This window comes from Siphateles boraxobius, unplaced genomic scaffold, assembly GCF_051911475.1.
Source record: "Siphateles boraxobius isolate OS27281-9 unplaced genomic scaffold, OSU_SipBor_1 18, whole genome shotgun sequence".
Classification (NCBI taxonomy): Eukaryota; Metazoa; Chordata; class Actinopteri; order Cypriniformes; family Leuciscidae; genus Siphateles; species Siphateles boraxobius.
The window spans coordinates 5162826-5175379 of record NW_027508788.1 but is presented as its reverse complement, the minus strand read 5'-3'; the positions used below and the strand labels follow the sequence as shown (position 1 = coordinate 5175379).

Here is a 12554-nt window from a genome sequence, read left to right as displayed (position 1 = left end):
TGAAGTGTAGAGGTGGTGTTTGTGGAGGAGTTGTAGCGCAATCCAAGTCCCCGAACAATGCAGCCATCTTCCTGGTATCCAAGTTTTTCCTTAATATCCTTATAAATGAAACCAAAATATATGCAGCAGCAGCCAAGATGATGTCCAAACATAATAATTTTCATTTAAGACACCCTTCCTGAAGTCATCTGGAATGTGTTTATAGATTGGGAGGGCCAAATGATGGTACAGACCGCTCCAATTCAACTGAGCTAGCAGAGAAAGCAGGGAAAGAGCTGTGTGGGCTCTTCAGCAGCTGAATGGAACAGAGGATGGGATTGTGTTGCCTGGTCTGTTGGCTGTTGTTAGCACTGTGCTTGTTTGCTCCAGGCAATATGATGCTGCAGTGTGCACTGCAATAAATTAAGAAAAAAAGATTAACATTCAGTATGCAGCTTCCAGCATATACAAATCCTACTGAACACATGTATATAAATAAACAAAATTTACAATTTACAAAATACAATAAAAAAAAAATCTAAATAGCAGTATCTCACTACTTGACTTTTGAGTTCCACTTTATTTGTTAAGTGCCTTTTTATTTTCTAATACACATTTTATCCTATTTACATTAATAATAAATGTGTACGCAGCATCAGAGTCCAAGCAGTAATTGCTAATTTAGACGATTCAATAATACAATTGCCATGAACATTTGGATATTTTTTTAAAACTAAATTTAGTAGTAACGGTCGCCCGTGATTTTGCCAATTTAGACACACGTATTAAGGGTACTTTTACACTACAATGATGTATACTAAAAACTGAAAAGTTTTTCCTTTGCGTTTTTCACGTACAGATGACAACGTTGTCAAAATGATCCCAGTTCACACGGATCCACGAAAATGAATAGAAACATTCATGTCAGGCAAGTAATTATAGACTGAACATGTAATATGTAAGCACATGACATCACCGGTTTCACAACTTCACATTTTTGATGTTTACATAGGCACGATACTGGTATCGTTTTCAAAAGCTTGCGTTTTCAGGCGCCCAAAAACGGGCAAAACAATTTAAAAAAAGTTTTTTTTAAAGCCGCTGTGAATGGCCCCTAAATTTAGTTATGAAAACAAGCCTAAACTTGAGAGTAAACTTAACAAACTGTAAACTTGCCTCTCAAATCTGATTGGTTGGTTGCAATGTTGATCCAGGAGAATGTTGTAGGCTACTTGGTGAAATCACATTCACCATAGTGACTCAAGTAGTTACCTTGTAGCCTGTACAGTACATGTATAGTGCATCCAGAAAGAATTCACAGAGCTTCACTTTATCCACATTTTGTTGTATTACTGCCTTATTCCAAAATGAATTAAATTCTGTATTTTCCTCAAAATTCTACAAACAATACCCTATAATGACATAGGGTGACAAAAGTTTGTTTTAAATCTTTGCAAATTTATAAAAAATAAAAAAAGGGGGAAAAAATCACATGTACATAAGTATTCACAGCCTTTGCCATGACACGAGTCAAAGAATTGTCTGTAGACCTCCAAGCCAGGATTGTATCGAGGCACAGATCTGCGAAAGGTTACAGAAAAATGTCTGGAGCATTGAAGGTCCCAATGGGCAGAGTGGCCTCCATCATCCGTAAATGGAAGAAGTTTGGAACCACCAGGACTCTTCCTAGAGCCGAGCGATTGGGCGAGAAGGGCCTTAGTCAGGAAGGTGTCTATGAACCCGATGGTCACTCTGACAGAGATCCAGCGTTTCTCTGTGGAAAGAAGAGAACCTTCTAGAAGAACAACCATCTCTGTAGCACTCCGCCAATCAGGCCTGTATGGTCGAGTGGCCAAAAAGCAGCCAATCCTCAGTAAAAGGCACATGACAACCCATCTGGAGTTTGCCAAAAGGGACCTGAAGGATTCTCAGACCCTAAGAAACAAAATTCTCTGGTCTGCTGAAACAAAGACTGAACTCTTTGGCCTGAATGGCAAGCATCATGTCTGAAGGAAGCCAGGCACAGCCAGGCACTGCCACCACCATGCCTCACTGTCGGGATGGTATTGGCCACCTGGCCAATACCATCCCGACAGTGAGGCATGGTGGTGGCAGAATCATCATGCTGTGGGGATGTTTTCCGGGGCAGGAACTGGGAGACTAGTCAGGATCGAGGGAAAGATGAACGCAGCAATGTACAGAAACATACTTGTGATGAAAACCTGCTCCAGAGTGCTCTGGACCTCAGACTGGGAGTCCTTGAGTGGGCCTAGCCAGTGCCCAGACTTGAACCCGATTGAACATCTCTGGAGAGATCTGAAAATGGCTGTGCACCGACGCTCCCCATCCAACCTGATGGAGCTTGAGAGGTTCTGCAAAGAAGAATGGGAGAAACTGACCAAAAATAGGTGTCTCAAGCTTGTAGCATCATACTCAAAAAGACTTAAAGCTGTAATTGGTGCCAAAGGTGCTTCAGCAAAGTATTGAGCAAAGGCTGTAAATACTTATGAACGTGATTTTTTACCCCCCATTTTTTATTTTTAATAAATTTGCAAAGATTTCAAACAAACTTCTTTCACGTTGTCATTATGGGGTATTGTTTGTAGAATTTTGAGGAAAATAACTAATTTAATCCATTTTGGAATAAAGCTGTAACATAACAAAATATGGAAAAAGTGTAGCACTGTGAATACTTTCCGGATGCACTGTATGGATTGCATAATTGCTGCTGCAGACCCAGAAAGCATGAGCGTAATGTCCTTTGCTCCATCTCTAGTTAAGAGTAATTCACCTGCATCTATGGTTTCTGCTCCAAGACTGCCAAAAGTCCTCTACCTACAACAGCCAAGGTAAACATCGATTTGAAAGGGTGGCACATAACATTCTTAGCATAGGAATAGAGCAGGTCTCTAAAACGAAGCATAAACTTGAATGGTTGGGAGTCCATTGGATCACAGTGGAGGCAAACATCTATAAAAGGTAATAAACTTTAATAGATAAAATAACCCGACAAGCAACATAAAGAAAATGCTAACCAAAATGTATTATGTTGTGTGTGTGTGTGTGCATAGGCGCACCAATACGAGTCATCTGATCAAAGCTTTTGTGTGGTTTTGAAAGATGAGGGAAAAAAAACCCAAATCAAATCATGTTCATGTTTATTGTGCAGACATTCAAAAGCCTTTACAAAATCACCCAGCATGAAAAAAAAAAAAAGATTCTGTAGTTATCAGACCCAGCAACTTAGCAACCCAGAAAACAGAACTGCAAAACCAATACAGCCAAGTTAACAAAGCTCCCAACATAATGACCACAAGTCGTTTACTTATACAGTACAAAATCTCAACAACGTGAGATCAAATTAACAGTGCAAACAGTGAATTTGTGCATAAGGAGTACTGGCTCAAATATCCCAGATACCATTCTCAAGTGGAATTGGCAGTCATCTATTATATATGAACATGGGCAATTTAGCTGCTTTAAAAATGACATACTGTATTCCCCTTTTGCAGCTTGTGAGTGCATGCAAATAACACACAACATAGGAATGTGAGGCATAACATTAGCTTAATTCACCGTGCTTGATGTGAATTAAAATGGTGCTTGAAAAAGACAAAGAAATACAAAACACTTCCCACACGTTTTCATTACTTTGGGAGATATGCAACGATGCATAAGAGGTCTTTGTTATTCTGCGATTCGATTTAGCTTCAGTTTATCGGACTATTAGTAGTGTGCACTTAAATTCAGTTCATCCCCAACCCAAAATAGAGCCATTTGGGCACAAGTATAAAATAAAACGAAGTGAAAATATCCAGCAACAATCACAAACTATCACAAACAGACTATGGTGGTTGATTAGTAATCAAAAGCACTCCTGTTTTATGGATCTTCACACACCTGTCAAAACAACATTACTGTAATGATTTTCATCTGCAAGGTTAATGTTCCTAAAACTAAGCTAATCTTTTACTCACCACCCTCTCAGGGCAAACTGCTTAAATAAAACTATTTACAGTGTCAAGATACATACAGTTAAGTGTTCGTGTAGGTTCCAAAGTAGTGAAAACGACTAAATAGCGAGGGGCATACAACATCAGCAGCTAAATTCACAGGCTTAGATGATCATCAGTAGGACTTGTGTGAAATGTTGAGGCCAGTTAGTCCATTCCCTAGTTTCATTCTCTCCAACATTCACCTATTCTCCACGTTGACAAAACATGGAGTCGAATTAGACCTTCTGTGCAGAAAATGCCAATTCTGACGATCCACAATGCCCTTCATTTCTCTGGAAGCATGTTGGTCAGAATGTCAATAAAATTGTCCAGGCCCCAGAGGTACCCGTCCTCTCTGTTGCCCTCCACCCACGGGCTGCGATGGTCCAGGGTGAGAGGGGGCGGCAAGGGCACAGTCTTTCCAAAGTCTATCATCCAGATTCCTGCCTTGCCAGTGAGGTCATGGACAAATAACAAGGAGCTGCCCACCACCTACAGGCAAACGCAGCAAGACCGTCTGTATTAGAGCCTGTATTTTACATCAGCAGTGTAGGATGAAGAAGAACCAAATGAAGATGCATCTCACCTCATGTGCTTTGAAGAAATCTGATTTTTCCAGCACGTCTCGAAGTTCCTTCAACCGTTGTTGGTAGCTTCTCTGTGAACAGAAGAGCTTAACAATGAACTCGTTTACATAATAGTTTTTTTCAAATGAATAAATGTTTAAAAGACACACAGGCAGAGAAACCATTATTTTAATCATACAGCAATTAATAAAAACTAGATTTGAAATTTTTACAAGCAAGAAGTAAAATAGAATAAAATACTACAATGATTAATTTATATGCATAAATAACAATATAATTACATTTACCTGCTTATATTTTTAGCAAAATAGTTTTAACATGAAAAACATCTGTGCATTTTATTCAAAAGAAACAAATAGTTTACCTTCATAATTATAATTAGCAAATAATAGTTTATACACGCATATGTATATATTATACATACATTTCAAATTAATATACTGAGATACACAAACATATATATGTGTGTGTGTGTATGTATATATATATATATAGAGAGAGAGAGAGAGAGAGAGAGAGAGAGAGAGAGAGTGTACATACAGTATTAAAAAACATTTAACACTGTTATTAAAATATTAGTGTTCTAACAAATTAACTTTAAGTGATCATTAGATGATGGCAAATGTAAAAACCAGAAAATGAGAAAAAACAATTAAAGATACATTATTGACAGATACTGATGAATAGATTCATAGTATTGAATATATTGTAAATATTTGATATATCGCACACAAATTGACAAATTCATACCAAAATTAGCATGTTGTTGTCCACAAAGTCCTCCAGGGTTTGGATCACCTCATCTTGGTACTTTGTTCTCTTGAAGTTAGTGTTACAAGTGCCATCCGATTTCTGAAGACAGATCAAATTGGTCAAGACAATATAATGAAGACCCAAACAAAACTAAGCCATCACAAGAAAAACTAAGCATTTCCTAACATAAATTCAGAGGGGTCCTAAATCATATCTACCTTGATGCCCTCGATGCGAAAGCCCAGCGTAGCCGTTGAGCTGAGGGTTTCTCTCCACTGCATGTATCTGGTTTTGAGTACTGCTTGCCTGGCCCGCTCATCCACAGTGGGGGCTTTCGGGTCCACTGCTATCATTTTTTCATACATGTCTTTGCGAGGCTGAGGACACTCCCGGGCCTTCTCCAACTCTTCCTCCAGGTAAGTCCTGAAAGCATGTGACCAGTCAACATCAGCACAGGAATAATTATTTAATATGGAAACATTGTCATTTGTATTTGAGAACTGGCCTAACAGGATTACGCCAGTTCTCAAAGATGCTGACCACCAGTGATCATATTTCCTCTTCTATTGTTTGGACACCACAGTCTACAGTGTTATAGTCTTGGCTTCAGCTGGCACACCCATGAACAAGTCCCTATATAATTGTCAGCGTGAATGGGAAGCGCTAGTGAAAAATCACAAGCTCCCACCCATTGCCTGACAGCAACACAAATACCGAGAGTGAGGTGCACAAATTGATCAGTCAGCCAGAGAAATAGTGTTTAAAAAGACCCCAAGGTTGATGTTAAAAGCACTTTAATGAGTGGAGATACACTGATTTTTAAATTCTGTCTGATATCGATAAACAATACACGGCCCCTTATAAATATCCAATACTAATTAATTTGTATTTAGACATCACAACATTATAATATATAGTATGAAATAAAACAATATTCCTGTTGTTAAAGATTACATTTAACAGTGTAATTATGACGTAGATCTGACTGTAACAGATTATCAGAGAAAAAAAAGTTGAGTGTGGATTTGGTTCCATCCATCAGTTGTTGATTAGATGTTGCGATGTGGCCGTGGCACTCAAAAGTGGAGGCAGAAGAACGTGAGCTTGCAGAGGCAGGTTTAAGTGGACTAAATGATTGGAGAAGTCTGTTATTTTCACTAGAAGGTCCAGTTAGGAGTTAGTTTTTGTTTAAACACTACAAGGTCAAAAACATTTTTTTTAATTAAACAAATGCATGCACGGATGAATTGTTCACAATAACATCTAACATGCATTCGAAAAAGGGATAGTGTGAATTTTCAGTTCATGCAGACTTTATAGATTGAGTGAGTGTAAGATGATGGCAAAGGAAAAATTGGACAAAATCGCTTTGGAGAGCCGAAATCATTTACTGGAATAGTGACATTTAATTAGTGCTTTTCCGATGATGGATTTACATTTTTGTGTCAGTATTTATTTCATGAACACAATGTGGATAAGCTAAACATGGTAAACGTGTCAGCAGTGTGGACACACTTCACAGTGACCTAAAATGATGCTAGGGTAGCAATATGGAATATTTAGTTTGGCTGTAATATCAAGACGCAGATCATTAATGAAGAAATGTACCATGCCGGGTTTAATTTATCACCCGAGAACATGACCGCATGAAGAGAATAAAGTGTTTAAAAGGTTCGTTCATCCAAAAATGAAAATTCTGTCATAATTTACTTACCCTCATGTCGCTCCAAACCTGTCAGATTTTTGTTCATCTTTGGAACACAAATTAAGAGATTTTTGGTGAAATCTCTCAGATTTCAGTATCTCCATTGATATAGTCAATTACCACTTTGACGCTTCAAAAAGTTCATAAAGAGATCGTAAAACTAATCCATATGAATAGACGGGTTTAGTCCAAATTTTCTGAAGAGACACAATCGATTTAAATGATGAACAGATTCAATTTAGGCTTTTGTTCACATATAAACATTCATCAACTCACATTTATGGTAAAAGAAAGCTCAAGCATGTTCGCTTGTGTAACGCAGCAGGATTGATCTTCTGCAAGAACCAATGAGGTTCATTCTCGTGTTACGCAGCAGGTTTGAACTTCTGTTAGAGGTTCGGATGAGCTTCTGTTTATGTTAACTGATCAAGGTTTATATGTAAATAAAATACTAAAATTCTACATTTTTTTCATATTAAATGAATCATGTCTTGTGAGGAAATTTGGACTAAACCGCTCCATTCATATGGATTAGTTTTACAATCTTTTTATGAACTTTTTGAAGCGTCAAAGTGGTAGTTGTGTCAGATTTCATTACAAAGATCTTCATTTGTGTTCCAGAGATGAACGAAAGGTTTGGAACTACATTGAGGGTGAGTAATCATTTTTGGGTAAACTATCCCTTTAATTAACCAAACTTCATTTTTGGATTCAGTTTTTGCCTAAATGAAAACGTTAATTTCAGTTTCAATAAAAAAGAAGAAGAAAAAAGAAACTTAATTTCAGTGAGTCACATAATTTCCTAATAGTGTTTTCATGTAGTCATCTGTAAAGCCATCAAAAGGATTTTTTTTTTTGTGTGCCAGTCCATTATTGTGACATCATCTACCCATAAATCATCAATTTAAAGAAATGTGGTTGGTCACTGCATGCTGGTCAGATTTTCTCTTCCTGTTTAAGAGAAGGTTATTCTCTATATGCTGCAGTTTGCACCAAATTTACCAGTTCTGCAAGAAAAAAAGTACTATGATAAGTGCTGAATTTACAAAGCACAACTTCCTCACCGGCTTCCCATTTTGCAGTCCATGATGCAAGGAGAGTCAAAGTCAGCAAGCAGGTCGTCCATGAGGTTGTAGTCCTGCTCGTCACGCTGAGTCACGCCGTAGTATCCAGGAACGAAGGGCTGCAGCGAGTCGCTCATGAGCTGCAGAAAACACTGCTGCTCGCACTCGCAGAACTTCTTCAGCAGCCTTCCATCACTGCCCATCTGAAAGTTTCCTGGAGAACCACACAAAAACATGCAGACGTCAGACAAAAAGGGAATCACCAAACACAGCAACAACAACAAAAAATCATTAGCTTTACAGAATATACAAATTCACACGACCATAAAACAACAATAAAAATCAAGGCTCAAACATGAAAGTTATATATAAATGCTATCAGGTGATCCAAATGCAATTTCAGGAAATGAATCATTTAAATTCAATCAAGAGACTTTAGCCATCAAAGTAAAAAAAATAAAAATTATATATACACAATAATATTGGCAAAAAACACTTATAAACATAGATGAACAATCAAACCTGCATGGCCGACCACCTGTACCCAAGGAGAGCGCTTTTTCACCGCCACTGGAGTGACAGACCAGTTCACCATATTCTTTGACTTCTTCCACAGATCAGCCTTTGAATGAAGAGATATGATTGAAACAAACATAATTAGGACTGACATGTCAGTTAACACCCTACGACTTCAACTGAGCAGTACGCAATGGTTCTGTACAAGGGTCATTTGTTGATAGAGGCTTTTGTAGTCTTGCCTTCTGTTCTCTTTTTCTTACATGGCGAGCCTCTCTGGGGCACTGAGTGCATTCAGTCCACCTCAGACTCCAACGTGCAACTCAATCTCCTCCATTAACCATAGGTCGAGTTTTTCCCCATGTGGCAAATCATTGACGACAATCTCGAACTAAACAAAGTCATCAAGCAATACCAAGAGGCTGTGATTAAGAAATAGCTAATCTTAGAAGGATATTCATAAAACATTTACAGACGGCACTTGTTATGCTGCCAGATAAAATGGAGGAGCCAGTGTGGACAGTGCCAACAAGAATAGCATATTTTTTTTACAACATGAATACATGTGAGTGAATGTCAGTGATTAAATTTTTTAAAAAAGCATTTTTTTTTTAAATATCATGAATTCATATTTCATAAATACCATTAAGTTTTTGTGGATTCACACAGCACATGACATTTAAAAACCTAAAGTAACATTGCTTGTCATAAAACCAAAACAACTGAAGTTTTTAATTTGTTAGATGCCATGGACTAAATATGTATAATGTTAATATCATGTATTTTTTCTATATAATACTGTAAGATGTATTTATTATCTCTATTTTAATACATTTTATTTATTTAAATATATCTTAATTTAATTTTAGTTATTTGTACACTTTTTTTAATCTTTTTTTTTTAAACACTCTCTTGTGACCCCAGTTTGAAAACACTTTGCTTAAAAGTAGCAATAAGTTTCTTAATGTTTTTGCTTTTTCCTGCATGTTGGTCTCTCATAATTTGAATGTGGCAGACAATTTGCTTTCCAAATATTAATAAGCAGTGTAGGAGTTTTGATTAAAAAAATAATAATACTAGAAATGAAAATAAAGGATTATTATTGCTAACTTTTCAATAATTTTTATAATTAACTTATTATTTAAAAAAATATGTTTTTTTTTGTGTCACTCTGACATCACCACCAAAACATATATGAATTAATATAAAATGAATTTTAAAGCATTAAAAACATGCCCATCATACAAGAGTATTCAAATCAATGTGTGAAATGATTTGACGTATTTGTAATAAATAAAAGATCAGAACACAAAAAAAATAAAAAGTATGCGTCACATTATTGACTCTTAAGCATTTAGTTCTGCTGCTCACACACACCTTTTCCCGACCGACTTCATTTGTTGATTCCTTCCTCTCCGCCGTTTTGATGTTGTCAGAAAACCGTCTACAAGATCGCTTTGAGCTGATGTGCCATCAATCTTTTTATCCTGCTCTATACAAGACCCAATGCCGCTGTAACGACTGTAGGCAATGTGAAAATCTTTCTATCGTGTGTAACTATCCTCCAAGCGTCAGCCTTCCGAATGAAGCCAATTAACCTGTACAGTTCTCTCTGCTCTCCAAGCTCAAACACTCACGGCTAGTGGAAAACCAGTCAGACGAGAATGACGTTCTCCAGAACAAAGCAAGAGAGGCCCACCATACAGAGCTGGAGGTGCATCATTTGTTGACCTTATAAGTTCAGTTTCAATAGAACATTGACTCTCTACAGTGAGTTTCTCAATGGGCCACTTTCCCCCCCACATGATCCATAAAAACAAATCCCATTCAATATCATCATCAAAATGATTGGAGCTCCTACAACAGAACAATCCAGATTATATTCAAACACCTTTATGGTTGCAATGATGAATAACCCTTGTTGACTGAACATATCACTGAGTCTACGTTTGATTTATTGTTATCATGTGATTATTATAATGATGGTGGCTGCTTTACTGTCACACAGATACCTTCTTTAAAAAAAATACACATTTTTCCTCCATTTACAACCATGATCTCATGACCCGAAGCCTATAATGTTAATGAGTTATCATGAGAATTACTCAACTGCATATTTTGATCTGCAGCATACACCTGTGCACACACTTAGTATTCAATGCATCTGCACTTAAAAAGTTACCATGACAACTGTAGTTTAATAAAATATCACTTACAGTAATATAAATTTTTTTTGGAAACATTTTAGTATTACAAAAAGTACCATGGTACTACCATGGTTTGCAGTTGTATTATGATAGCAGAAAAGTAGCCTACAGTATCTAGTTGCAAGTATTGTACAAAGGTAAACACCTTTCTTAGCTTTTTAAATTGACTTTTGACAAGAGACAGGTACGATTTTCTTATTTTTGATGCAAAAGCTTTGCAAAGAAACCGGTCAGAAATCACTTCTCTCACTGACAGAGGGAAAATATGACATGTTTATTCTTTGGTGAATTATCTCCAAAACAATAAATAAATACTGCCCTAGTATTAGTAGTATTTACTCTCAAATAAAATCCAGAGGCTGTTTAAATAAAAGGAAAGTTAAACTTATGGAGATGATTGATTGTTTTGTTAGTCACATTTGGATAAAGAAAAATACTATTTTTTTTATTTTGAAATCAGTGGGAAACATTTAAGTCCTGATGGCACAATGTACTATGTAGGCTACCTTTAAAGTTTCCATGAAATTGTAGTGAAGCAATTAAGATTTTGTCCCCTTGTAAAGAAGAGTAAGCAGAAAACAGAACTCTAGTAAAGTACATGGCCAAAATAATACTCAAGCATAGTAAATAAGTACTCATAGTTACACCTCTGCGAGCTTTGTCAGTAACAATGGAATATTTTGTGTATTGACATAGCAGTAACTATCAAAGAAATAAGTAGGCTAATACATATATAATAACGAAAAGAGTAAAAACGGATTCTTACCGTGAGCGGTTCACCTGGGGTCTGATTGTGGTCACTGTAACCCAATAAATCCTCTTCGCATTCCTCAAAAGACGAAGCTGGCGAGAGGCCGGTGGAGGAAGAGTTGGACAGCTTTCTCAGCGCCAGGGACGAGGCAGGAGAGCCACTGAGCCCGCTGTCCGAGCAGATGGACTCCTCGTCGGGCTGATGTGAGCCTGAGCAGGGTCCGAGGGGGCTCTGGTCACACTCGCAGGTTACAACCAGCTCAGGAACAGTAACACGAGAGCGTCTGGAGAGCTGCTCCATGGGCTCCTCCTCTGGGTGGCTGTGCTGGACGTCACCCATAACCGCGCAGGGTGCCGGGGTATTGGGCGTTTTAGTCATCACGCTGCTTCTGATCTACAAGATCATTGAGGTTGTTGTTGATGGGTTTATCCTGATTAGGGCCGAACCCTACGCGTAACCGGCTCGCGCTGACGGGCACTGCCGCGCCTTTTATGCGTGTGACGCGTGGCGTAGATGCACAATAAACGCAATATTGGGCCACTATCAACGTTAAATGGCTGTGATCACATCCTTTTAGCCTCTGAAAATGAATTATACTAATAATAACCTGAAAGATTTAAAGAACACACAAGTATTAACGTACAAACAACGTTCATGCGTATTCAGCGACAGTGTCAAAGTATTATTTGCTCATGCTCAAATCGTCGCTTAAACAAACTGCACTGCTTTGCCCGCCCTCTTTTCTTTAAAGCAACAGAGCAAAAAAACATTCAATCAGATTTACAGCGCCTCCTAGCCTGCGGTAGGTAACGTCCACAGTACAGGATGAAACAGTTTGTTTCTGGTCAAATTAAAAGGCATTTAAAACATTTTAACAATGTTTTTAAGAAAGACACGTTTGCAGTAGAACAAAGTACTTAAAGGGAAAGTTCACTCAAAACTGGAGTCAACTGTGTGAAGAACAGACCGATTCAATGACGATCTTGACATACTGTAC

The 12554-nt window shown here is 37.6% G+C and overlaps 1 protein-coding gene across 1 annotated transcript; it reads right to left on the bottom strand.

Moving 5' to 3' along the window:
• Positions 1 to 3120: 3120 nt before the first annotated feature.
• Positions 3121 to 12312, bottom strand: itpkca (inositol-trisphosphate 3-kinase Ca). The gene is made up of 7 exons (XM_077233001.1): positions 11573 to 12312; positions 8606 to 8705; positions 8084 to 8297; positions 5533 to 5737; positions 5312 to 5413; positions 4561 to 4632; positions 3121 to 4466 (listed from the first exon to the last, which is right to left on the bottom strand). The coding sequence occupies exons 1-7, from the start codon at positions 11933 to 11935 to the stop codon at positions 4260 to 4262; spliced, it is 1263 nt and encodes a 420-aa protein (XP_077089116.1). The 5' UTR covers positions 11936 to 12312; the 3' UTR covers positions 3121 to 4259.
• Between the last annotated feature and the right edge of the window lie 242 nt (positions 12313 to 12554).